This window comes from Squalius cephalus (genome assembly GCF_949319135.1).
Source record: "Squalius cephalus genome assembly, chromosome: 9".
Lineage (NCBI taxonomy): Eukaryota > Metazoa > Chordata > Actinopteri > Cypriniformes > Leuciscidae > Squalius > Squalius cephalus.
In genome coordinates, this window is record NC_137130.1 from 15,874,888 (window position 1) to 15,900,199 (window position 25,312).

The window sequence follows — 25,312 nt, forward strand, 5'->3', positions numbered from 1 at the left end:
GTAACCTTGGTGTCAGTGTTACAAGTCAATGCTCATAATGAACAGATGCTTCAGTTGATATTTGTTATAATTAATATATTTTAATATAATAACAAACTGTTCGTTTTTTTTTTTTATATATATATATGTGATCGGTTCATTACAATTACATTACAAGTTGTTTGCTCTAAAATGGTGTGTTATTTATAGTGTTATGCTACAATTCTCCAATTTCTAATTAAAGTAGAATTTCATTCAAAACAATTATATTTAACTTTTAATAAATTCTAAGTCTTTAGAAAGCTTGTGTGTTAAAGAAAATACTTGGTTATTAAGATTCTGTGTTCGCCATTGTGTTTCTGGTTGAATAAATCTAATAATACTATCAGTACTAAAATTTAAAATTCAGAGGTTAATGATGTCTCACGTTAACTCTGACTTGGTGAGCATTACATTTTTTTTTTTTTTTAACACAACTGTATACAGACCACAGTGATTGATTCATAAAGTAGAGATATCTTATTTAGCATAGTGGAGGCATAAGAGATGTTTTCTGTTGTGGGACAGCACTTTGGGAAGCTGGTGGCAGGTCAGCTCCCACTGTTGAAGATGACTACGAGGCAGGATGTTGGCAGTGCTGAATCGCTATCTTGAAGGTTAAATCCAGTCTGGTCTAGAAGACAATATTACTAGTTGCTTGTTTCTTTTGATATAATTATTTTTTGACGGAGTTGCCAGAGGACAGGTTTTAGTATAATGCAGGAAAGTTGCTGAGAGGTGTGTCCGCAATGATCTCCATAGAGTCCAGCCTGTAGAAAATCAGAATGAAGTGCTGCAAAATATATAAAATTTTGATTATCATTTAAAACTCTTGTAATGCTTTATTTTCAGTCATCTCTTGTGCCTTGTCCCAAAAATATAATAAAATGTAAATATGCTAAAACAACAATACACGACGACAATCCACTGGGAATGATGATGATTTTAAAATACCCATAATTGTCCCATGACATTAGTATACGTTTATAGGTGCTATTTTACTGAAGTGCAACAATTCAGATTCAGTGTGCATCCATCTATGAAAAGTATACATTAAACTTTGTCTGCTATTGTGTTAAGTTTTTTTTTTTTGTATAAATAAAAATAGAAATGTACATAACAGGCATATTAAATAAAATAAAATAAAAAAAAGTCTCAAGTATGTATTTCATTACCAAGTCCTGCACACAGATGTAGCAATGCCACTTTTTTTATTGTATGCAAATGGATTGCAGTCAAACACAGTAAGGAGACACTGAAATATTTTACTGCAAACTGACAGCATCACGTCCAGCTGCTGTGTGTATGTTCTCACTCAAGCGTCCTCCTCTCTTCTGTGTTTCAGATGGAGTCCTGGAATACCTCAAGCCCTGCTGAGAGAAAGAGAGAGAGGGAGGAGAGGAGTCACTCGCTCTGATTCTGGCAGTGCTTGGTCATGTTGCCGAGGGTGTGAGGGTGTGAGTGCGTGATTGAGAGAGGAACCCTCTCTAGGTGATGGTGTAGCAGCACAGAATGGTTTGTGGTGATACAGAGATGCAGGCCGTGATGTGCTGCAGCATCAATTCCTGGGACCTACGCAGCAGAAGGAGAGATTACATGTGTGTGAATGCGTGTGCGTGTGTTGTCTTGCTTTAGCAGCATGTAAATATTGGAGTTACTCTTTGGCCAATGCCTCCAATATTGCTCGTGCTGCTGAAGCAAGAAGTCACCAAGCAGCATATGCACGTCATCTTTTTATCACAGCTACCAGGGCCTAGCCGGTGCAGGTATGGCTGACTCACAGGTACAGAAATACCATCATGGACTGAATCATCAATCCAACATAGAGAAGTGAGGAGGACACTCGGCCGAATGGTCAAAGGTAAAGATAGATGCAGAGTTTAGTTTTCTTTGGAAAGCGAGTTAAGTAGCTTTTTTTAATCAATGTTGCTTTTTTCCCCTTTATAATGTTCATGCAAAAACGTGTTTTAATGTTTACATTGTTTGTTTTCCTTTATGTAAAATATGTATACTTTTTGTTTTGTTTCAATCGTCTGTTTTTTCTTCATTAAATATTCCAATTTTATTAAACGTGGTTGCATTTTTTTTTGTATTAATGCAAACAAATATTAAAATTAAAAAAAGGAAAAAACTGACCTGTGAATACTCATTTTGACGTAGATAGGGCACCGTTTGTCGATATATCTGTTTAGCTTTTGTTTTTAACTTTTTCACAGGGAACGCAACTTTTTTTTTTGTGGTCGCTTTTCTGCTCTGATGTGTTTCAATACTGTGTAGAAATGTGTTTTATGTTTCTGGTGGATGAACCCTAGGCGTGACGTGTATTCATGTTTCTTTTAAAGTAGCCTATTCTTCATTTCCGGCGACTACATTGAGCTAACAAAACTGACTCCAATAGCCTTTTCCCCCCGATAATAACCAATAAGCCAGTTTTACTCATTTATGTGGATTATTCCGGAAGTTGCAATGTACGAGATATTAACATGGAGGCAAATGTCTACAGTTTCGTGCTGGAGAGTTTACGCGTGCGCATCATTCTTATATAACATTAATATTAAAAAGCTTAACGCCCAACGAAATTTTGTTGTGGGCAAGTCATTTTTCAGTATTCCCGACATCTGAAAATGACATGTTTTATTTCGTGATGTTAACAGTACAGGTCGTTGATTATGTAACCTCACGTGACTGTGCCTATAGGCTATAAAACAATACAAAATGTTTATGACTTTTGTAAAATATTGTAGAAAGGCATGTCACCCTGAAACAAATAAGAATGTAAAAGGTAATATCTCGCAACGCAGCTCTCAATATGTCACTGAAATAATTTCCGCCATTTTATGAAAAAAAAAAAATCAAAAAACAAACTATGAGCAGGATAAATTATGTAGGCCCTAACCACGGTTTGATCGTATCCTTACCATATCCTTGAATTTTGGTTAATGATCATCTATTTATATTTATTAATTATTTTGCCGGGGTGAAAGTAGCCTATAGGATAACTTTGGGGAGTTTTATAAGGAACCCCTTTATACGCAGAGATTCGTCTTTTTTGATGTCTGAATGCTGCTTTTTCCTCTGATTTTATCACATCTTGTATCCTTGGCAATAAAGAAATGACGTGGTTTTTCCTGACGTGGAGGGGGGGGGGGGGGTTTGTTCAATTGACCAGCACTTAAACCGTTGTTGCCTTTAACTAGTAACACGACCACTTCTGACACATGTCGATTTAATCTTCTGACGCTTCGTTTTAGTCATATGATGCTTTTAGATCTTAACTAAAGATGGTCAGCACAGCTGTGATGTGATAATAGGAACAGTGCACAGTTTCATAGAGCTGATTTTAATCTATGGCAAAACACACATTTTAACAATTTAATGGAAAAGTAAAAAAAAATGCATCTTTTGCAGCTTTTTTTTTACAGTCTGGACGTAGCCTAGAATTGTCTTGATTTTTTGTTGTTGTTGTTTTTGTTTTTGTTTTTTTGTTAAAACACTCACGATTTGATTTGTAAGCGACGGATTTTATGAAATTTTCTACGTTTTTGAATCAGATCCAAATTTCCTATTTGCGGTTTCCCGCGTGTAGCCTATACCTATTTATTTTTTACTTATTATTTAGGCCTATGTTTTATGCACGGAGAAGTCCTCTTATAAGATGTTCTCATATAGCATGGCCGTTAGAAATTATATTTAATTTGGATCTTTTATTTAATTTCTCCGCCAAAGAATAGGCTACATATGTTTTTTTTTTTTGTTTTTTTTTGCTTAATTTTAATTGTGATTAGACTGGTTTTACATGACCTGAATAGATTACAGTTACTGGTCAACGTGTGTTTAGAAGGACCAAGGAAAAAAAAGTCCGTCTATTTTTCAAGTAGGCTATGTGAGTGTGTTTATGTCGGAGCGACTTCAGATAAATAATTTATAGCTCAAAATGTTCTGTGCATACAATGCAGATCGTCACGCTTTAATTCTATAGACAAATGAATGAGACTGAAGTCTCAAATCCTATTACGGTCCTTTCGAGTGCCTTAAATGTTAGATGCAGTAATTTTTTTATTTTTTGGGGGGATTAAAATAAGGAATTTTAATAAAAATACAGCATGTATTAAATTTCTTTATGTTGCTTTCCCGACAACCATGCCACTTCTCTGGAGTTTTGAGACATAACATAGCCTAACAAACTGTAATCTAATTGGTGATGTTCCCTGTTGCTATATCATTTTTTCATCATACAAGGTTGCTTTATTTCATAATGTCATTTAATCGGTGAATATATGAATTCGTGTATCTGGTGTATTTCAGGTCTTTTTGTAAACGGAGACGTATGTGCGTAGAAAGAAAGTTGTTACTTGCTGCAAAGAAAGTTACAAAACTGATATAGTTCGCATTTTGCTATAGGCTAAGGACACAGTTATGCTTCAAATAGCCTAGTCATTGCCGACGTAGGCTTTGCCATTCATTTCATTTGACAAAATTTATAGAGAAATAAGCATAATGCTAGAACTAAATAGTGTATATACATATGACGGGAAATTTATTTGGATATATCCCTATAACAATTTTCAACTTTACAAAGAAAAACAGCAACATACAAAGTATTTTTCAGTGCAGAGTCAGTTCCTTAAAGAGACGAGTATTGATCGAATTTAACAATTGAATCATTAGAAACATTAAACACAGGAAGACAAAACGTTTAAAGCAAAAAGAAATGGCACTTGTATTGTAGGCTAATATTGAAGTTACTGGTGCAAGATAGGGTAGGCTATGCGATAGAGTGAGGATGGTGTCATTATTATTAAGACACAATGGTTCATTCGCTAAAAAAGAGAAAGAAAATAAGAATTGAAATTATATAACACATGGCGCCATTTCAGAATGAGCTTCCTATTTGTCGGCAATGCATTCTGCATGGCTTCAGAAAATGTAGATTATATTTATTCATAAATTCGTTGTTATTTAATTTGCTCTTAGTTATGTAAGGTTGTATTTGGTAAAGTAGGTTAAAGTAGGTAATTTCACTTTTCATCCCCAATTCGCCTGGCAACAGTCGGCTAAATATATGTTCGGTGACGTGCGAAGGGCTCCAGCGGTGACGTCATATCAGAACAGTCGTCCGAGAATCTCTCAGGATTCCTCCTTAAACAGTGGGGAAAAGGGGATGCCTTCAAATTTTTTCCCCTAAACAGTCCTGACTTTGTGTTAAATTTTGCACATCTCATGCCTCTCTTGGGTGAAATTGTAAACATTAAAGACATTGATGAGCTCTGGTCTTTGAATAAAAATATAAAATAGTATATAAAAGGAAAAAGAAAACCAAAAGCAACCAAAAAACGTGTACATTCCATTAGCTATATGTTCAAGTAGACTTTTGTTTCAACACTATAGTAATTTCAAATTGTTCTCTTGATGCCAAATGCTATTGCAATAATGAGTTAAACAAACATATAGCAGGATACAAGTTCATTCTAAGTAAACATTGTAAATGAATCGCTGAAGAACTGAAATCCTGTCCTGGTGTGAGTCTGACATTGTTACGTAACGTTTAACCTTGAGTATCCAAATAACTCGCACAGAGAAGATAAATGATTTCAATGCACTTTCGGAATAAGTGTTCCTCTTCTTTAGTTTACTTCCAAAACGGTATAATTTATGCAATCAATCTGTCTGCTTGTATTCGAGGTGAACTTGTGGAGATTAACTATTCAGCTCTATATAAATGAAGTGAATAGGGATTTTTTTTTAAATGTAAGATTTGGGAATATTGTTAGTACCCTATACCACGATCCATCCACACTTGTTTTTCCATTTAAAACCAACAGACAAAATAAGTGCAATTTTATAGCACACAAATGCTATTATGTTTTTTTACAAATTCAAAAACAGACACGAACTAAATTTTTCCAATGCTTCAAATCTACGGGATATAGGCCTACTCTAGGTTGGCACAATGTAGTACATAAAAAAAAGTACCTAAGGAATGGAGTTATAAAATCAGCTGATGAAATCAGATGTCGTGTTTATCAGGTCCAAGATACAGTTCCGACACATCTCAGTTATTAGTGTGCAGATCTCAGCCGCTTCTGTCCAGCAGAACCCGAGCCAGCGCACGATCTCTCCAGGACCGGGCAGAGAAAAGCCACTGAGTGCGACCACCTTATCCTGGAAGCTCAAAGCGAGACAGTCCGATGGGAGAAAGTTCAGCGCGGGGAGACACGCACATACAACCAGAACAACTCTCCACATCACACGGGAGAAGCGCGGAGCGGCAGCAGGGGGCAGCGAAGATAGGTACGCGCTGCTCTCGTAGGGGGCGCACAGCTTGTCCACTTCCCCAAGACGCACCCGGTCCCATTCTTTCAAATCGAAGCTCTGCAGGCCAAGCAAACCCACGTCCACGTCAGTCCGCGATGGCAGTGGCGTTCCCCGAATGACGCGCAGCTTTTCTCTGAAGTCCTGCATCTGCTGGAGGAAAGTGAGCGGGTCGGAGAGCGAACGGAAGGATTCGGCGATGTTGAGCGCGCGCCGCTGCTCCTCGAGCGCCGACCGCAGCTGGTTGATCTCGGGGTCAAAGGTCTGCATGACCGCGAGCTTCAGAGTCTCCAAGTCCGAGAGAATCTCGCTCCGTTTGTGGTCCAGCGTGCGCAGAAGTTTGTCAAAGTACTCTGAGACTCGATCCGCGTCCCGCGAGACCCTCTCCAGCGCTTTCTTCTTAGCTCCCTCTAACGATTCCAGGCACGAATGCACCTCCGCGCCCCTCCAGCCCTCCACGACGCGAAACAAGTCCTCAAACGCGAGCTTCTCGCGTTCGTACGCCTCCTCCAGCGCGCAAAACTTGTGTCCTTTATGATCACCTGTCGTGGCGCAAAACCCACAGATGAGCTTCAGATCCGTGGCGCAGAAGATATTGAGCGGCTGTCCGCTGTGAGCTCGGCAGAGAGACATCCTTGGCATCACTCGAATCCTGTTGTACTTCTCCACGATGCCACGCAATGAGTAATTGACTTGCAAGCTCGCGATGCCGTTGTGCACTGTTTCCTTTCGACAGGTCGGACATTTGAACGGGGGTCTCCAAGCAGGGCTCCGGTTACCGTCCAGGATGCCCTCGAGACACTTCTTGCAGAAGCTGTGAGAGCACGGTAGAACACGCGGGTCCTCGAAAAGACAGCAGCATATTGGGCATGTGAGGTCCTCCTCTAAGAGCTCCATCGTATCCTAAAGAGGAAAGAGACATCAATATGAAAGCTTGTCGGGGGCATGACACATCAATACAACTCTCATCATAGCAAGCTGCTCTCTCGTGCATCTCTAGAGCACTTAGTGCTGTCCAGTGTCATTTTTGACACCATCTACATTATGCGCAATAAGCAAAGATATAGCTTACACACACACACGAGTAGGCTTTTTTTTTTTTTTTTGCATCGAAAAATGTTTTTATATTGCGAGAATGCGTTATGAGTCTACAGTGAATAAACAATGGAACAGAACTAGCTTAAGTCAATATTTTACAGTGCGATTCTGTGAAGAGGCACAGCAGGTTAACCAAATATAGTAGTTCAGATTGCCTGATGATGAAGACTCCTGAGTGCACCAGTACTTCATTTTAATTGCCCGCGTGAGAACTTTCGTGCAGGAATATCCGAGGACCTGTCCAACAAACTTCAAGGAATTGATTTGGAAAACAAAATATTCCCGCCGTCGAGTTGTCAAAATGTTTCTCGGTATGCCCGGGTCCGGTTGTCAAGGTATTGCTGTTGTTGAGGCAGATTTTGCAGGCAGAAAGCACCAGCAATTGGACCAGAAGTGCACTAGCTGCATAGGCAGTGTAACGCAATCAGGGCTCTTGTTGCTGTGCAGACTTCGCCCTTTCCAATTGGGAAATTTTAACTAGTTCAGGTCAAGTCAGTATGGCCAGGCAATTAAAACTAATGCGCACAGACAGTTATTGAACAGTGAATCTAAAGCTAAACATTCCAATGCCACATTCAGCATAATATCCGCGTAGCAGTGTATTTGCAGACTCAGGTAGTTGAACACACGTTTCGTGCGGTGAGAAATAAATGCAGAGGATCCCTTCATTCTTGGATGGTGTTGTTGCGGGGGAGCGCTCACTCTCTCTCCTAGATCAGCGTTTTTATACAGATTACGTCAATACTTGCGTTCCCCATCATCTACCCGCATAGACGCATAATTCATCTATTCAGTGAACTACAATAACTACGTGGTTTTCATTTACAACTAGTCATGGTTAGACAAAGATACAGACACAGACAACCAAAAAGCACGTCCGTATTTCCTGCCACAAGGATGATTCTTCACGCCACTTCGGTCGCATGTGCCCGTGCCATGTGTCAGGGTCTTGACGCATCGATAACCAATCGCTACCGAGTCACGTGTCAAAATATTTTGACCTCGATTTTTCTTCCCCTGTTTCCATGCCATCAGGAAGAGAACGGCGTCCGAGGCGCAGCGCTCATTGGTCGAATCAGGGATGAAAGCGCGTGCAGTGCAGTGACGTAATTGGCCACGAGAGGGCGAGAGTCTCAGAGAACCGCAGATTTGTCAAAGAAATAGGATAACGCTAGAAAGGCTTTTAAAATGGTTTTCATTTATTGTATATTAATTCGGTAATAAAATAAACCAAAATCCACAAGGGGGACACATACACTTAAAAAAGCAAACCATTTATCCCAATCCATTTCAATAATATGACATGACGTGTTCTCAAAGCTTTTCTGGTCAGTTGGCTGTTTTGGTTGCACATTGCCTTGATTGTGATATTTACCTATCAAACAAATAATTTAAGTATTCTAACAAATTAAGTATTATCTAACTCTTTGTTAGGTAGAATGTGGGATTTAATCTGGTGGGGTTTAGCGGTCAAAATAATAATTATCCAATTTGCCTCAGTGGATGTAAATTATTTTCCAGACCGACGGTAAAGCGTCACGAGCTATCTGATACTTTTCTCTGCGCTGGTCAGGATGGGGCATTTTCTGTAGTTAATGTTTACTGCACAAGAATTTGTAAAAAAATAAATAATAATAATGATAATGATAATAATAAAAATAATATATATATTTCCATGCATCTGCTATAACTCATATTTAAATATTGTTATTAGTGTAAAATGATTTAATAATAAAACTGTTTTGAATGTGGTCCACTGAAGGACTCTGCTTTCTGAGTCGGTAAGCGCCCCCTTGAGGTAGTTAACGAGAAAAACACCAGCCGTCGACAATGATTTTTCCATGAGATCCATTCTATCCTGAGAGCTCGTGCGCTCTTCAGTTTGACATGTGTAACTGCACTTCCGGTGATCTCAGCGCTAGAATGGCTGCAGTTTTTACGTGTTGTTTGGGCTGCTGCGGGGATGGCGGGCCGGGTCACGCTCCCCTCAAAGATATGCCCACCGTACAACTAGACACGCATCACATGGGTAAGAGGTCATTTCCAATGCTCAGCGGGGTCACAAAAAGTCACCAAATTCATTTTAACACGAAGAGATGTGTCAAGCTAACAGATAATGCTATATCTTAAAAACAAAGGTTAGAACACAAAATAACTATTGCCATCACTGTTTTTAAACAAACAGTGTGTTTTCGTCCGTAATAATATCTAATCAATTATGTCAAGTAGTCCTAACTACTCTGGATCAGATGTTAGTTGCTAGTATACAGCTGACAGATCCAGTGTCTATTTTGATTGGATTTCAATTGAGTGAATCCAGGAAGTGAGGTTCAATTCAGACTCGTTTTTTGACGATATCACTGAAAACGTTTGAAATACATACCTTGTACTGTAGCAGTGTGGGCATGAGAGTTTGCTCGGCCTTTTTTCCCAGGGACGGATGTGGTCATAGTGAAAAGTGGGAGGCGGATCTGTGGAACTGGAGCCTGCCTCGCCAACGCCCCTCTACACCAGAACAAGAGCTATTTTGAGTTCAAGATCCAGTCCACGGGTGAGTGCCCTTTTGTGAGGAATGAAGCATGTTTCAGATAATCAGGTTTTTCATATTTTGCTAATTATTGTGCAAATACGGTAATAACTTGTAGCTGTCAGACAGATGTATTTGTTTTAAAGTCGAATGTTGTTGAGTGTGTAGCTATGAAGTGGATTCTGAAAAAAAAAAATAGTTTACCTTTATAAGTGAGCAAGATTTCACCTTAATATAAAAGTTAATTTATGTAATACCACACATGTCAAAAAATGCCATCAAATTCAAAAGAAAAACACATTTGCATAAATAAAACTAAAACTAACCTATTACTGTCTGGGACCCTTAGATTTGTTTTGCATTGAGACATTAATTTTAGTACAGTTTTACCTCAAAAATCTCTGTATTATTGATCTTTATATGGGTATGTATAGCTTAAGATATCTGTGGGCTATGAACTTTCGCTGATGTTTGCGTTTGCGATGCAGGTGTTTGGGGGATCGGTGTGGCCACTCAGAAGGTGAATTTGAACCAGGTGCCACTGGGTCAAGACAGCCACAGTTTGGTACTTAGACATGATGGCTCCATATACCACAACAACGAGGAGAAGAACCGTTTACCTGCCAACAGCCTGCCTCAGGAGGGGGATATAGTGGTACTTTTTTACTTCTTTTTGTGTGTTGGTTACATTCTAGATTGTGATAAATAGCTAAATTGTGGAATGCTACTACTGTAGAAGACATATTGCTCGTGGTCGTAAGTGTGTGTGTCTGTTTTTAGGGCCTGACCTATGATCATGTGGAACTGAACCTGTACTTAAATGGAAAGAGCATGCACTGTCCGGCCTCAGGTATTCGAGGGACCGTGTTCCCCATAGTTTATGGTGAGTTGTGTATTGTTTCTTTATCAATGACAGATACAGGACATCATGATTTTTGCATGATTTTTTTAGATATAGGAATTTCATGGTCATTATTGGAGCAAGTTGATTTATTTGGTGGCCATTTTGGAGAGGGATTGAAAGATGTCACCTACCACCCTCAGATTTTAAAACTGCCATAGTAGCTTATGTTTTCAAGGCATGAGAAAAATAGATTTTTCATGATTTATGATCTGCTGTTTGCAGAGACGAGCTGTCATGAAATGTTTTTGCCATTCATACGATGAACTAACATCATATTGTTTGTAATCTGTTCTCTCTCAGTGGATGACAGTGCCATCATAGACTGCCAGTTCAGTGATTTCTACCATACTCCACCTGAAGGCTTTGAAAAGATTCTGTTTGAACAGCAGATCTTTTGAATCGTCAGCTACGTGTGCAGACACACACAGTGTGAAGTTGAACTGTGTGTGTGGCAGTACGTGCTTATGTTCTCTTTCAATGTTGCTTCTGCCTTTGCTGTTACTACTGCTGCTCTTGTCCATTTGGAAGTCAAACCACTTTATTTCTGTGTGTGTGCGTGTGCGTGTATGTATGTGTGTGTGTGTGTACACGCACAAATGAGAGCGAATCTACAACCCAGACAACGCTTTACATAAGCACTGAAGACACTTACTGATATCTACTTTCTGTAGTGGGCGATATTGATAAACTGAGCTTATACTTTTATTTAATGACAATGCAAATTAATTAGCAGCTGAACAGCTTTTTGTTCTTATTTTGTATGTTTATTTAATTTGATTTATGTAGAAATTGACTTTCTCTATCTACACATATCAGCTTTCTTGAATGAACCAATTGTATTTGCACTAGTTATGTGTGGTTGAAAATCAAAACAAACCTCTCTTGTTAAAATATATGATTAGAAACAGTTTGATAGGTTTTTGAAGTGTCTGTTACTGTCATTTGCCTTTCATCTGAACTAGGCACGTGTGTGTTTTCTTCATATTGATAGATTGCTAACAATAGCAATTTTCAATATTTTCCACAGTGTATTTTATCACTTTACCTCTATGATCTCTATTGCACTTAATATTAAATAAGTGACTTTGGCTGGACAGGCTCCAGAGTGCTAAATAACCTCTAAAATGTTTAAGACTTGCATGAATCTGTTTAACATGGCCAGTTTTGATGCATTAGCATATATCTTACCAAAAACCCTTCAAATGTGTTAAGACTGAAGATTCACCAAAACATTTATTTTTGCCTCTGGTTACAGCAGAAATGTTATTCTACCAGAGAATGTTATCTACTCATAACACTAAACCACTCTTAATCACACATTAATGTTATTCAAAAAATGAACGTGAACAAAATGGCCATGCAGTTACCCAAAGGCAATGTGCTTTTCAGAAAATGGTTCTCTGAAAACGTTGTGTCCTGTAATAATCTTTTTTGGTCCCAAACAAAGCTTGAATTCTCTCTGTACACTGTGTCTTATGGTACATTCCACAAGTGCTGTATTTAATAAAATTAAGTATTCTGTGTCTGTGTCATAGTGTGAAATGAGGACAGTCACCTATGACCATGTAAAATGTCAACATACCAAGCACGTCTGCTAAAATAAAGTGTTCTATTTAGCTAAAATTGAAAATGCGTCTCTAGATCTTTCATTAACTGTAGGAATAATGTGGGTTAGTTGTAACATTATGTGTGTGTGTGTGTGTGTGTATAATAAAAAATAGCCCTTTAAGTTTGATGTGTTTTACTCATATGCCACACTGCCATTTAGCATCATCCGGTAATATTATACTAACAGGGATGAGTGAGTAACTCTTTGTAAACCCCACAGAGCAGATGCTTTTTATTGTTCCTATTGTCTTGATTTCTCAGCTGGTCTAGACATTAGTAATGACAGACAGGAGGGGGTTCAGTGAACATTTTGAAAAACACATACAAAAAAAGCATCCTACTATTTTCAAGTGGGTACTGCTTTGATGGTTCAAAAATGTAATAAAATTAGAGGTAAAGGCAGCATTTTATAATAACTGTCATGAATAAATAACACATTACATTATATATGTAATCTACATATATACATTCATACATAACATTAAAATAAAAGTCATGAAACTACTTTAAATATCTCAATATTGAACTGTTCATATTTGAATGTACATAAACATACAGTATATGTGTTATTTTTTACACAAGTGTTATTTTTAGACCAAAATATTTGTTAAAGTTAATTAGCTAAAAAAACGTTTAGACAAAGTTTGGATTAAACTGGCAAAATGCTGTTGAAAGATTAATGAGCTGTTTTTTTTTTTGTTTTTTTGGCAAGCCTTTTAAAGCTGTTGAGATGAGTGTCTGCTGCCACCTAGTGTCTATATGGATTTTTTGGGAATGAAGTGTTCCTCTTATAAAGCTACAGACGAGCAGACGCAGGTAAAGTCTCACTTCCAAAGTCAAAACACTCAAGACAAAATAGAAACAGCGTATCTGTGTACAACAGACAAATACTGCACACTCCTCTTTAAAAGTGTCAAGGTCAAAAGCCATGTTTTAAAATACAATGCAGGAACTGTGAAGAACGTTTCTTACTGTCAGAGGTGGACAGTAACAAGGTACATGTACTTGAGTAGGCTACTGTACTTAAGTACACTTTTTGAGTAGGCTATCTGTAGGCTACTGTACTTGAGCAGGCCTATTATTTTTTTCTGGAAACTTTTTAATTTAACTTCACTACACTCTAAAAATGCTGGGTTGTTTTTAACCCAACTTTGGGTCAAATATGGACAAACCCAAATGTTGGGTTAAAAATGTAATGTAAAAATTTAACCCAACGGCTGGGTTTGTCCATATTTGACCCAAAGTTGGGTTAAAACAACCAAGCATTTTTTAGAGTGTAGCCTACATTTGAAAGACAAATATCGTAGGCTACTTTTTACTCCACTACATTTCATTCAAGGTCCTTGAGTAGAAAGTAGTAACATTAGTCAGGGGATGATCTTGGTTGCAGGGGTTGCATTTTGGTTGAAAATGAAAGTCGGGTTGACGTCAACATTCAACATCGGATAGACGTTGGATTTGGGTTGATGTCAGAACCCGACTGATGTTGGTTTCTGACGTCAACCTGATTTTAATTTTCAACGTTGGGTTTGGTCTTCTAAATTGTGTCATTGTTTTGGAGCACACTAGCTAATAGATAACAGTAATGGTGCCTTCACGTGCTATGGTAATTATGGTAAATACCAAAAGCCGACATGGAAAATGCACATGAACACCCCCTCATGTGGTATTTTCCACTGGGCAACTCGTAGAATATTTTGATGCACGAGTTGCCGAGATGAGATAACCTTTGACCTTTTCAAAATGGCGGAGAGCAACGCAAGAGTCGTGAATACTGTTAGCGGATAGTTTTTGTAGCCTATACAATGTTGTGTCATTAACGATTGTAATATAATGCGTTAACACTCAATTTTCAACTTCGCCGCAATTTCCTTGGTTCATATTTAATCATTTTATGTCATGTTTTATTTTTTTTTAATTATTAATTATGTTTTAATAATCAGAATAGCACCACATTTACGTTTTTTTTTTTTTTTTTTTTTTTTTTTTGTAAAGATAAAAAAGATAGCCTACTCTACTGACACAGACCTTGCGGGTACTACATTACGACAACAAAAGCACTTGAACACAACACACTGGTAAATACCAGTTCACAAGTGGAAAATATCATCTTTTCCAGAGCACGTGAAGGCAGCATAAGGCTAACATATTCATACTAAAAGCCAAAAAACTTTAAATACGGGACTATTTGCGGGAACAGCCGTTCGGGTGTCCGAAACCATTGTGGACATTATTGAGTGCACTTATTCAATCTCACATTCAGTCCCACTGCTAGAACTGTGTTCTAGAAATAAATTTGATATGGATATGATTTGGCAGGTAGGCAGGCATAGATTCAGAGGCATAAGGTAGGCTACTGTAAGTATTATACAACAATAATAAAACAATGCATAAACATTTATTTTTACTTTTGATACTCAAGTTCTTTTAAAAACGAGTACTTCTGTACTTTTACTTGAGTAAAAATCGGTCTTTACAACTTTTACTAGTAACAAAGTAATATTTGACTAGTAGTATCTGTACTTTCACTCAAGGAAGTTGTGTTCTTAGTCCACCTCTGCTTACTGTATGCACCTTCTTTGTTTATTTACAGACCTGCAAACTCACAAGAGGTGAAAAAGGTTCACATTTTTGTGATTTTAACATGCAAACGAAGCATTCTTGTGCACTGACAACAAAATAATGGGAAAAGACATTGTTTGCTTTAAGTAAAAAAATGTATCATTTATTGACAGACAGGGAATTGACACAAATTTCACCATTGGATATGCTTTCGTTTCACAAGCTTGCGATTCAATTTCGATTCGCTTAACTTCAATTCAATATTGATTAATTTGGGGGTCTATCAGGTACAGTACATGGCAAATTTACTAAAAGAAAAAATATCTCTCAACTAATTCTGAAAACTATACAGGGAACCCCAGTTGGTACATCATATAATATATTTTTAATGACATAATTTTGTTTTTTTAATATAAACATTTAAATGGTGGCTACTCTTTTTGAAACCTTTATTTTGATGAGTGTACAGTCTCACTCCAGTCTATGGGAAATTAGCGCATTTTCAATTATAGTGAGGTTTATTGTTCTTGCAAAAACAAACAAACATACATTCACATAAATTCTGATTCAAAACGCTGAATTTCACCAAAAAGCGATAACATCAAAATGATATATCAGTTATATTTCATGAGATTTCTGCCATTGATGTAAACATTTAAAAACAAACTAAACCAAAGATTAGATTTTTGTAAACATACTGTATGAACAGTGGCATCACTTGAGTATAAAAAAAAGGTATAAAAGACTGCTTGAAGCAGCTTTGTTGTATTATATCATATTATCATTTAAAAGTAGACCAAAAAAACCAACATCTGAATAAGACATTAATACTATTATATTAAACCCAGTACAGCTCTGGCATCCCTCAGTGCTGCTTTTTTCCTCTGCAAATCCCGTTCCTGCTCCTTCAAGTCTGGAAACACAAAAGACAATGCCATCTCATGAAGCAATGCTATTTGAGTCCCCACAATCATTTTCCTTTATAATGTGTGATTCATTACAAGGCACTCAATGAGATTATAATTACATTCAAACTTGCTATTACACACTTTCAATAATATAAAACTTTAGATTTAAGTGGTTATGAATGAAATGCCGTACCTTGTTCCAGCTGAGTAATAATGCAAGGTAGATGTCCAGATGCCTCCAGTACTTTGAGAGCAACATCATAGTCTGCGAAACAGTTGTATAAAGAAAAAGGAAAAAAAATCAACATTTTATCAGTTTTATAAAGGGTTAAAAACATACAGGGGTATTTTAGGTTCAAGCTGAGACATAATGTTGATCCACACACAAAATTTGAATTGTCCCTCCTTTTCTAAAAATAAAAACTAAAAAAAACCCATCATGGCTAAGATGAGACACCTGGAAGTGAATGTGACTGATTTTTGGAAAATCTCAAAGCAAAAAAGTGGAGCTTAATTGTAAAAAAAGCACTTAATTCTTCTGTTAAAACTTGTTTATTAATTGAGCTGTAAAGTTGTTTTCATTTCAACCTGTCGCTCACATGAGATCGCAGCAAAAACTTGTGGCTAAACTATTGAAATGAATGTTTTAATGTCTGTGAAATGACCATGTTCACTTGCAGATGTTTACTTTCTTTTAAAAGGAGTTACAAGTGAAACTGAATGCGTGTGATAGTATGGCATAAATACTGTCGACTGAGTTTAACTTAACTAATATTCCACAAAACCGGTCTGAATCAAGGCTGTTCTCACCCTGGTGGCTGGCTTCCTGTGATTGTACTCTTTCTCCCAAGCTTCCCAGCTGAGACACAAGCTCTGAGAAGATTTCTTCAGTCCACCCGGCCTGATTGCATCTAGTCCAGAATATGACGGCATTGGACTGTGTGCTTCCTGTGCTTTTTACTTCACAAGCATCTGATGCAGTGGCCCGATCTAGTGATGTAGACACCCCAGCCGGAGAAGAAGGTTCTGGTAGCTCCTCAATGTTGAAGTCTGACCTTGAATGCTGAGGTGACCCTGGTTGACTCGAGGGACCTTCACTGTCATGGTGCCGTTCTGGTGTGGAGTCAGCAGTACCTGGTGAGACTGTGTCAGTGGTTGGAGCTCTGGGCGCCGGAGAGGTTCTACTTGTGGATGGTGTTTCCTCATGTTCAGGGGCTGCGACAAACCCAGGTGAGGTGCAAACAGCCTCTGGGGCAGCACTGACAGGTGAACCAAGTTCTAGACTGTACTCTGAAATCCAGAGAGAATCTATTGCCATACAGACTCGCACCTCATTGAAACGACAGCAGCAATGAGAGATAGAAGACAACAGAAGAGAGATAAACGCACCTGATTCTGCTGAGCGTCCCGAGTCTACAATAACGTTAAATGGAACAGTGGTATGATACATTTGTGATGATAACAAACTCTGAGAATCTTCCTGAGAGAGAGAGAGAGAGAGAGAGAGAGAGAGAGAGAGAGAGAGAGAGAGAGAGAGAGAGAGAGAGAGAGAGAGAGAGTGTGAGTAACACTGTAAGCAATCACACTGTTAAAGGAACACTCCACCGTTTTTTCATATTAAACTATGTTATTCCCTTAACTAAGACGAGTTGATACATACCTCTCTCGTCTGTAAAAAGGATAACTATAATGTATGGCGGAATAGCACTTGGGAGCACTTCGACTCGGCGCAGTAAAAAGTCACGTTGGTTCTAATGACAGAAGTGAGAGGGAGAGGATTTTTAAGGAGTAATAATATTACTGCGCCGAGTCGAAGTGCTCCCAAGTGCTATTCCGCCATACATTATAGTTATCCTTTTTACCCGCTTAGAAAAGCGCCACGTTTTAATTTGTGTCACCATACTTGGTCGTGTAACTACTCGTGCAGGTGTGGAGGTGTTTGGTCGCTTCTAGCTTCATCTCTGTTTGGATCCTAATGAATGAACTGGGCTAAGCTAAGTGCTATCAAAGTGTCGCCGCGCGCCAGAGCGATTGAGTGCACGCACTGAGACGAGAGAGGTATGTATCAACTCGTCTTAGTTAAGGGAATAACATAGTTTAATATGAAAAAACGGTGGGGTGTTCCTTTAACTAATGCAGGCTATGAGAAGAGTGACTGAGTATAGTGGTGAGTATGATACGCTGTTCATAAGTTTGTGGTCAGTAAGAGATATTTTTAAAGAAATGAATACTTTCAGCAAGGATTTATTTAAACTGATCAAAAGTGACAGTAAAGACATAATGTTACAAAAGATTTCTATTTCAAAAACATGCTGTTCTTTTGAACATTCTATTCCTAAAATCCTGAAAAAATGTATCATGGTTTCCACAAAAATATTAAGCAGCACAAGTGTTTTCAACACTTGTTTATCAAGCACCCAATCAGCATATTAGAATAATTTCTGAAAGGATCATGTGACACTGAAGACTGGAGTAATGGCTGCTGAAAATGCAAAGAATTAAATTTACAATTAATAGCAAATAGTTATTTTGTAATAATAATTTGCAATAATGCAGTTTTTACTGTATTTTTGATCAAATAAATGCAGCCAATGAGCATAAGAGACATTAAAAAAATCTTACCAACCCCAAACTGAACAGTAGTATAACTGTACCGCAGTATGATGGATTTGCCATATCGAACATACTACATTTTATATGGCATTATTGGATGTATGTTTAAAGTGTGGGAGTTATTGTTCTGAGCTTTTCATTTCACAGTGAAAAATTAATTGTGGGGGCAAATATAAAAAAATATTTTTGTTACTTTTGGTGGCAATTTTGCCTGAAAACTCAGGTCAATATGTTACTTTGCACTCAATGTTCAGTGCTGGCCTGATGGGTTTGTTACAACCCAGGACTATGGAGAAGTTTTCCAAAAAGGTATGAGGACATGTGTTGGACATGAAAATATCATTAAATACAACTGCAAAACGCGGACTTGTTTACTGTGTGATGCGAGTATGATGTATTGTGTACAGATGGACTCACCGAGTCAATGTCAGTGTCATCGTCGTCCGCTCCTGAAAAAAATGAGATGTTTCTTTACAATAAGGAATGATAAATAATATTTTTAATTAAAAACAGAAGCAGTTGTACCTGTGGTTGATGGGTTGATTTTTTTACAGGGCCTGCAGACAAAGTGAATTTTTGGAGGTTTCCCCTACATAACTTTACTATATTAAGTTTTTGCTAAAATACCATGGTAAACTGTGGTAACCTTGCATTTGTCCCGCTTTCAAACAAATACAAACTGGTTATAGGTTTGAGAAGCATGTTGCCTATTGTAAATTCTGAATACAAAACACAAATACCTTGTATTTTCAGGCACAGGAGGGGACTGCTATTAAAAGTGAACAGAGAAAAAATTTATTGCTACAATGTTATTGATACTGAAACTGATTTGTATGCACTCATCATGGTGTGATGCAAATAATATCTTAAAGGGGTCATCGGATGCAAAATTCACTTTCATATGGTGTTTGCACATAAATGTGTCTTTGCAGTGTGTGGACACAACCACCATACAATGAAAAAAATTAATTCACTCCTTTTTTTTTTTAAATCCTCAAAAAGTCTAAACACTCAATAATCAGGCCGTTTGGATTTTCTGAGCACTATGATGTCATAATGCTTATGCTCTGCCCACGACCACTGACGGACTGTCCCGTATTAGCATATTTCCGCCCTCAGCCATTCGACACCCCCCATGGAAGAGAGGGGTGGGGTGAGCAGTTGCTCATTATCATTTAAAAAGACATGCACTGAAACAGCTCACTGTGAACAAAGCTGTTTTTGAGGATGTTAAAAGGGTGTTGTTTTACACAAACATTGAGGAATTTTAACCAAAGTATATTACAAACTTTACATGAACACCCTAAAGAATCATACCAACTTGTGGAAAATGGGCATCCGATGACCTCTTTAAAGGGATTGTTCACCCAAAAATGAAAATTCTATATGACATTCTTCTCTTGTAAAAATGAAAATACTTTGAAAAATGTAACAAAATTTTGTCCATATTAAAAGTCAAGTCCCCTTCATTTATATAGCGCTTTTAACAGATTGTGGTCCACTCATAACAAAAGTCAATGGGGTCCAGTCATACAGGATTTGAACAACATAGGGATGAGTACATGACAGAATTTTCATCTTTTGATGAACGGTCTCTTTAAATTTGGTCTAGCAGTTCCAGTGAAGTTTAATATGAAACTTTAAATATAGACACATATCAAACAGTGAGATTTTATGATTCAAGACTCACATTGGGCTGTTTTGGAAGCACAGACTCCTCCAGATCTGACACTACAGGAACTACTACAGGGTCAGTGCCGGTGGGACTTTCATCATCTAAATAGAGAGACATATTATTCAAATTGTTATGATTTTAATAACTTGTTTATTCAGGCCAATAAATATCTATAATTTGTATTCTCTCAACACAGAGAAATAAAATAAAATAAACCTTAAACACCTGAGTATTCAAGGAATTTCACTATTCTGGGCGTGAAGGACACTTCTGGAAACCTAAAAGAAACCAAACACAAGATAATCACAACAACTCTGTGATTACTAACTGGACATTATTCTGTAATTAAAAGTTTATACTACTTACCATGTTGGTGAATCAGATTCGCTCTGTTATTAAATAAAAGAAAAGAAAAGAAAATGACAGAAAATAAGAATAAGCTATACATTTATGTTAATCAGCTGAGTTTGTCTATTTGTGACTAATGTAACTCAAATCAAATTCACGTTTTTTGTTGTGTCGGCACGGGCACGGACACGGACACCAGCACTGACACCGACACGGACACCGGCACAGGCATGGACACTGGCACGGACACCGGCATGGACACGACACAGACACCAGCACGGATACTGGGACAGGCATGGACATGGAGAAGGACACTGGCACGGACACCAACACGGACAAGGACACCGGCACGGACAAGGACACCGGCACGGACACCAGCACGGACAAGGACATGACACTGGAACGGACACCAGCACCAGAACGGACACCGGCATGAGAACGACCACCGGAACGGACACCGGCACGGACACGCACAGCGGAACGGAAAAGGACACGACACCGGCACGGACACCACCGGAACGGACACCGCCACGGACACTGAAACGGACAACGGCACGGACACTGACACCAGCACCAGCACAGACAAAAAAAATGTGAATTTGACTCGGTTACATGAGACTCGCCAACAGCGGTTACACAAACAAAACTAGACAAGATACAATGGAAACATGAGGGCTATATATACACCAAGACTAATGACTAACAAGAAACACCTGACAATCAAGACGATCAAACAATAAGAATATGAAGTGTGTATGTGGTCCACAAAGATGGCAATATCCAAAATCGTTGAGTGGGACACAAGGAAAACAGCTAATAAATCAGACTAAGTGAATTAAAAATTCAAGGTTTTCAGTGATGAGTGGGTTTAGGACACCGGTACAGACACTGGCACGGACACGGAAACCAGCATGAACACGGACACCGACACTGGCACCGACAACAGAACGGACATCGGCACGGGAACGGACACCGGCATGAACACGGATACCGGCACAGACAAGGACACCGGCACCGGAACGAACACCAGCACGGACACAGACAACGGCATGGACACCGGCACGGACACCGGAACAGACACCAACACAGACATCAGCACGGACTCCGACATGGACACTGCACTGGAATGGACACCGACACAGACATCGGCACGGACACGGAAACCGGCACGGACACTGGAACAGACACTGGAACAGACACTGCACCAGAACGGACACCGGCATGGACACCGCACCGGAACAGACACCAACACGGACATATCAGCACCGGCACGGGCACCGCACCGGAACGGACACCGACATGCGCAAGGACACCGGAACAGGCACCAAAACGGACATCGGCACCGAAACGGGCACCGGCACGGACACGGACACCGACATTGGCACGGACACTGAAATGGACACTGACACGGACACTGGCATGGACACCGGCACGGACACAGACCAAAAAACGTGAATTTGACTCGATTACATAAGACTCACCAACAGTGGTTACACAAACAAAACTAGACAAGATACAATGGAAACATGAGGGCTATATATACACCAAGACTAATGACTAACAAGAAACACCTGTGAACAATCAAGCAACGATCATAAGAATATGAAGTGTTTGTGTGGTTCAGGTAAACTCTATGTTATGGAGACAAAATGTCCCCACAAAGATGGCAGTATCCAAAATTGTTGTGCGGGACACGAGGAAAACAGCTAATAAATCAGACTAAGTGAATTAAAAATGCAAGTTTTAAGTGATGGGTGGGTTTAGGAGTAAGGTTAAGGGATATAATATATTGTTTGTACTGTATAAAAAGCATTATATCTATGCTTGTCCCCATAAAACACGAAAATGTGTGTGTGTGTGTGTGTGTGTGTGAGAGAGAGAGAGAGAGAGAGAGCTGACCCCGCCATGCAATTCTCCTGGATTGTCTGCTGATCCACAAGCCTTCTGATCAGACGTTAAGCCCCCGTTTAATAAACCTAACAAACACATAGAAGCATTTAATACTAGAACATCAACTGTACAGATAAGCCACTGTGATATCAGCATCATAACAATCAGATCATGAAAATAGTGAGATTATGTTTATTTACAGTAAGAAATGAAAAAGTATCCTTTACTTTCACACATAGTATTAAATTGTACCTGTAACCGATGGACAGAGTTCTTCACTTGGCCTACTAATAGACAGAGAAACTTGTTAAAGAAACATATAAACGAGAAATTTGTCAGTACAATAGATGATAGTACTAATCACATATAATTATTTATTTATGTAGATTAATGGGTGAATAGAGGTCAACATACCCTTTACTTTTAGGGTCAGGAGTTGACTGCTATTGAAAGAGAACAGAGAGCAATTACTACAACATTACTACTGAACCATTTCAGTGCTGGAAACAAGAGTTGTGAATTTGCAGTCTGAATTAAATGTTTACAAGATGATGTGTATTTAGAGATATTCACATGATGCACACAGACACAGATTAAACAGCCAAATTATATCATGAAAACTCACATTGTGCTGTTTTGGAGGTGTACACTCTTCTACATCTGACTCTACAGGAGCAAACATGTGATCAACGTCATCCTCTATGATAAATAAACATCATAATAGTCCAATTTTATTAATGTTTTACATTTAAATTACAATATCTGTCATTAACATGCCAAAAACAAGTTATTATTCTCATGTTGATGAATAAACAGATGTGATGAACTGTGAATAAACACTCTACTACTCTGAACTGAATTGGGTTATTGAGTACTAGTAAATTGTAATTACAAATACCAGACTCTAAAAAAACCACTGACTTACTTTTCTTCTTTCGGGACAAACTCGCTTCTGACGACCTGATAGAGCGCAAGCACAAGATCATCAGTAGTATATTTACATTGTGATTATTAATTTGACAATGTTCAGTGATTAAACCAGTTCAGATGAGGAGCATAACACAATGCACACTTACCCTGTAGATGAATTAGATCCACTCTGTTATTAAATGAAGAAAAAGAAAAATCACACTTACACTTTCACATTGTAGCCAAAATGAATGTGCCACTCATGTCTTTATTTTAGTATTGTGCAGTGAAGGTTTAAGTTGGACAGTAATGTGGTTAGGCAAAAGTCAATGTGCGAGTTTATAAAGAGGAAATATGTGCTGTAAGTGTGTGTGTGTGTGCTGACCCTGTTAGACCTTGGTCCATGACTGTCTGCCGATCTTCGTCTCTTAGTGCCACAGAGACCAGACGTTGAGGCCTCTTGCAAACTTACTGAACCTAATAAACAAAAATAAACAGAAAATATGAACCTAATAAACAGAAAATATGAGTATTTCACTAAATAAAGTTGCTGCTTACATATTTGCATCAGATACAAATAGAATTACAAAAAAAATTAAACACTTACTTGTTTCTTTCAGGTCTGGATCATGTAATTCACAGAACAGTCTAAAAGGAAAGATTGGTTCATCTAATTTTACAACATTGTCATTATGAAGACATCTAAAACAACATATTCTTTTGTCTTACTCATATATGCCTTTAGTATCGTCTTCAATGGCTCTGGCACGGGCCTCTATGGCGCAGGGATAATGGTACGAGTGCTTACAACGCTTTACACAACATCCTGCTGTAGCTCCCCTTTTCTTGCAGTGGTGGCAAAACTAAAAATAATGACACAGAAATGATGCATCAACAGAGAAACAACACCAGGATATGATAGTCACATTATAAATCTTTTTTTTTAAAAGCACATTTTAAAACATAAAATATGCAGAACAATACAAATTACATGTACTGTACATAATCTTGTCATGTTTAATTACTTTTGGGATATAACATAAAATGCTCCTAACTACAATCATTTTAAGCTGTAAAGTGTTGCACAAAGTTTTGAGAAAAATGTCTACACAAAGTTTTGAGAAAAATGTCTGCACAAAGTTTTGAGAAAAATGTCATCCTGTTAAGATAAATGATGAAATTTTAGAGGTAGCGGAAGTGTGTTCGTGCTTGTGCATTTGTTTCTGCAGGTATACGCACTAGTTTATTTCCTCTCCGCCGCTCATTTCTTACATCTTCTACTGCAAATCCAAACAGGTCGTCATAGGTGGGCGAGTGCTGGCAGTAGATACCTGATGCAAACAACTGAGGACACAATAAACACATGCACGCACCCAGTCTTTTGGAAAACCCCTTAACACAAAATATGACCGACGATAAGCCTTACCGAACAGCATTAATAATACATTTCTGTACGGTTTACAATATGAAAACAAAGACTACTTACCAAACAGTTCTGGTGTGCAGAGATGTTCTCTTTTGATGAGAGAGGACCGGTGATTTCGTTTTCGTCTGACTTCTCGCACAATACACAAATAATTTTGCACGGTGATCGATATTGATCCGATCCCATCTTGAGCTCTGCAGGACGTGTTGACATTCAAAGACGACTCGTGGTTTTATCGGACTGTTTCCTCCAGTAAGCCTTAAGTTTCGGTTTCGGTTCTCTGCGTCGAAGGCGGGTCACATCGTCGTCATCTTCGGTAAGCTTGAAACCACTCGACTTCTCGAACAGACAGAAATCTCGACTATTTCTACATTCCATCAAACACATCTCCAAACTAGACCAATTTGAAACCTATTCTAATTTGACTATAGAAAAGCTTTGATTTGTTGTTGTCATAGTCTCCCTGAAGGGGGCGCCCGGATTCTCAGCTGAGGTCTCCTTTGGGCCTTAGTCA

The 25,312-nt window shown here is 38.4% G+C and overlaps 3 protein-coding genes across 13 annotated transcripts; 1 reads left to right on the forward strand and 2 right to left on the reverse strand.

Annotated features, from left to right (window-relative positions):
- Positions 1 to 308: 308 nt before the first annotated feature.
- Positions 309 to 9,891, reverse strand: trim13 (tripartite motif containing 13). 8 transcript variants are annotated; one of them, XR_013822170.1, is made up of 4 exons: positions 9,812 to 9,891; positions 5,992 to 7,233; positions 1,299 to 1,590; positions 315 to 788 (listed from the first exon to the last, which is right to left on the reverse strand). XR_013822170.1 is itself a non-coding variant. In XM_079880227.1 (3 exons), the coding sequence occupies exon 2, from the start codon at positions 7,225 to 7,227 to the stop codon at positions 6,013 to 6,015; it is 1,215 nt and encodes a 404-aa protein (XP_079736353.1). In that variant the 5' UTR covers positions 7,228 to 7,233; positions 7,584 to 8,588; the 3' UTR covers positions 309 to 1,590; positions 5,992 to 6,012. The 8 variants fall into 8 exon arrangements, 6 of the variants coding, with proteins under 6 accessions (XP_079736353.1, XP_079736354.1, XP_079736349.1 ...); XR_013822171.1 differs by having other exon boundaries at positions 315 to 811; XM_079880227.1 differs by lacking the exon at positions 9,812 to 9,891 and adding an exon at positions 7,584 to 8,588 and having other exon boundaries at positions 309 to 1,590.
- Positions 9,260 to 12,592, forward strand: spryd7b (SPRY domain containing 7b). Its single transcript, XM_079880230.1, has 5 exons — positions 9,260 to 9,457; positions 9,863 to 9,979; positions 10,444 to 10,610; positions 10,736 to 10,838; positions 11,160 to 12,592. Exons 1-5 carry the CDS (start codon positions 9,316 to 9,318, stop codon positions 11,255 to 11,257), a joined length of 627 nt encoding a protein of 208 aa, XP_079736356.1. The 5' UTR covers positions 9,260 to 9,315; the 3' UTR covers positions 11,258 to 12,592.
- A 2,576-nt stretch (positions 12,593 to 15,168) lies between these two features.
- Positions 15,169 to 25,263, reverse strand: phf11 (PHD finger protein 11). Of its 4 annotated transcripts, none has more exons than XM_079881322.1 (21): positions 24,859 to 25,263; positions 24,612 to 24,716; positions 24,102 to 24,235; positions 23,980 to 24,020; positions 23,758 to 23,849; positions 23,540 to 23,562; positions 23,389 to 23,423; positions 23,089 to 23,162; positions 22,878 to 22,906; positions 22,716 to 22,750; positions 22,473 to 22,549; positions 20,592 to 20,614; positions 20,451 to 20,503; positions 20,241 to 20,326; positions 19,291 to 19,319; positions 19,076 to 19,107; positions 18,968 to 18,999; positions 17,327 to 17,417; positions 16,748 to 17,227; positions 16,131 to 16,202; positions 15,169 to 15,942 (listed from the first exon to the last, which is right to left on the reverse strand). In XM_079881322.1, exons 1-21 carry the CDS (start codon positions 25,009 to 25,011, stop codon positions 15,863 to 15,865), a joined length of 1,776 nt encoding a protein of 591 aa, XP_079737448.1. In that variant the 5' UTR covers positions 25,012 to 25,263; the 3' UTR covers positions 15,169 to 15,862. The 4 variants fall into 4 exon arrangements, with proteins under 4 accessions (XP_079737448.1, XP_079737449.1, XP_079737446.1 ...); XM_079881323.1 differs by having other exon boundaries at positions 23,089 to 23,129; positions 24,859 to 25,071; XM_079881320.1 differs by having other exon boundaries at positions 22,716 to 22,747; positions 24,859 to 25,071.
- Positions 25,264 to 25,312: the final 49 nt, after the last annotated feature.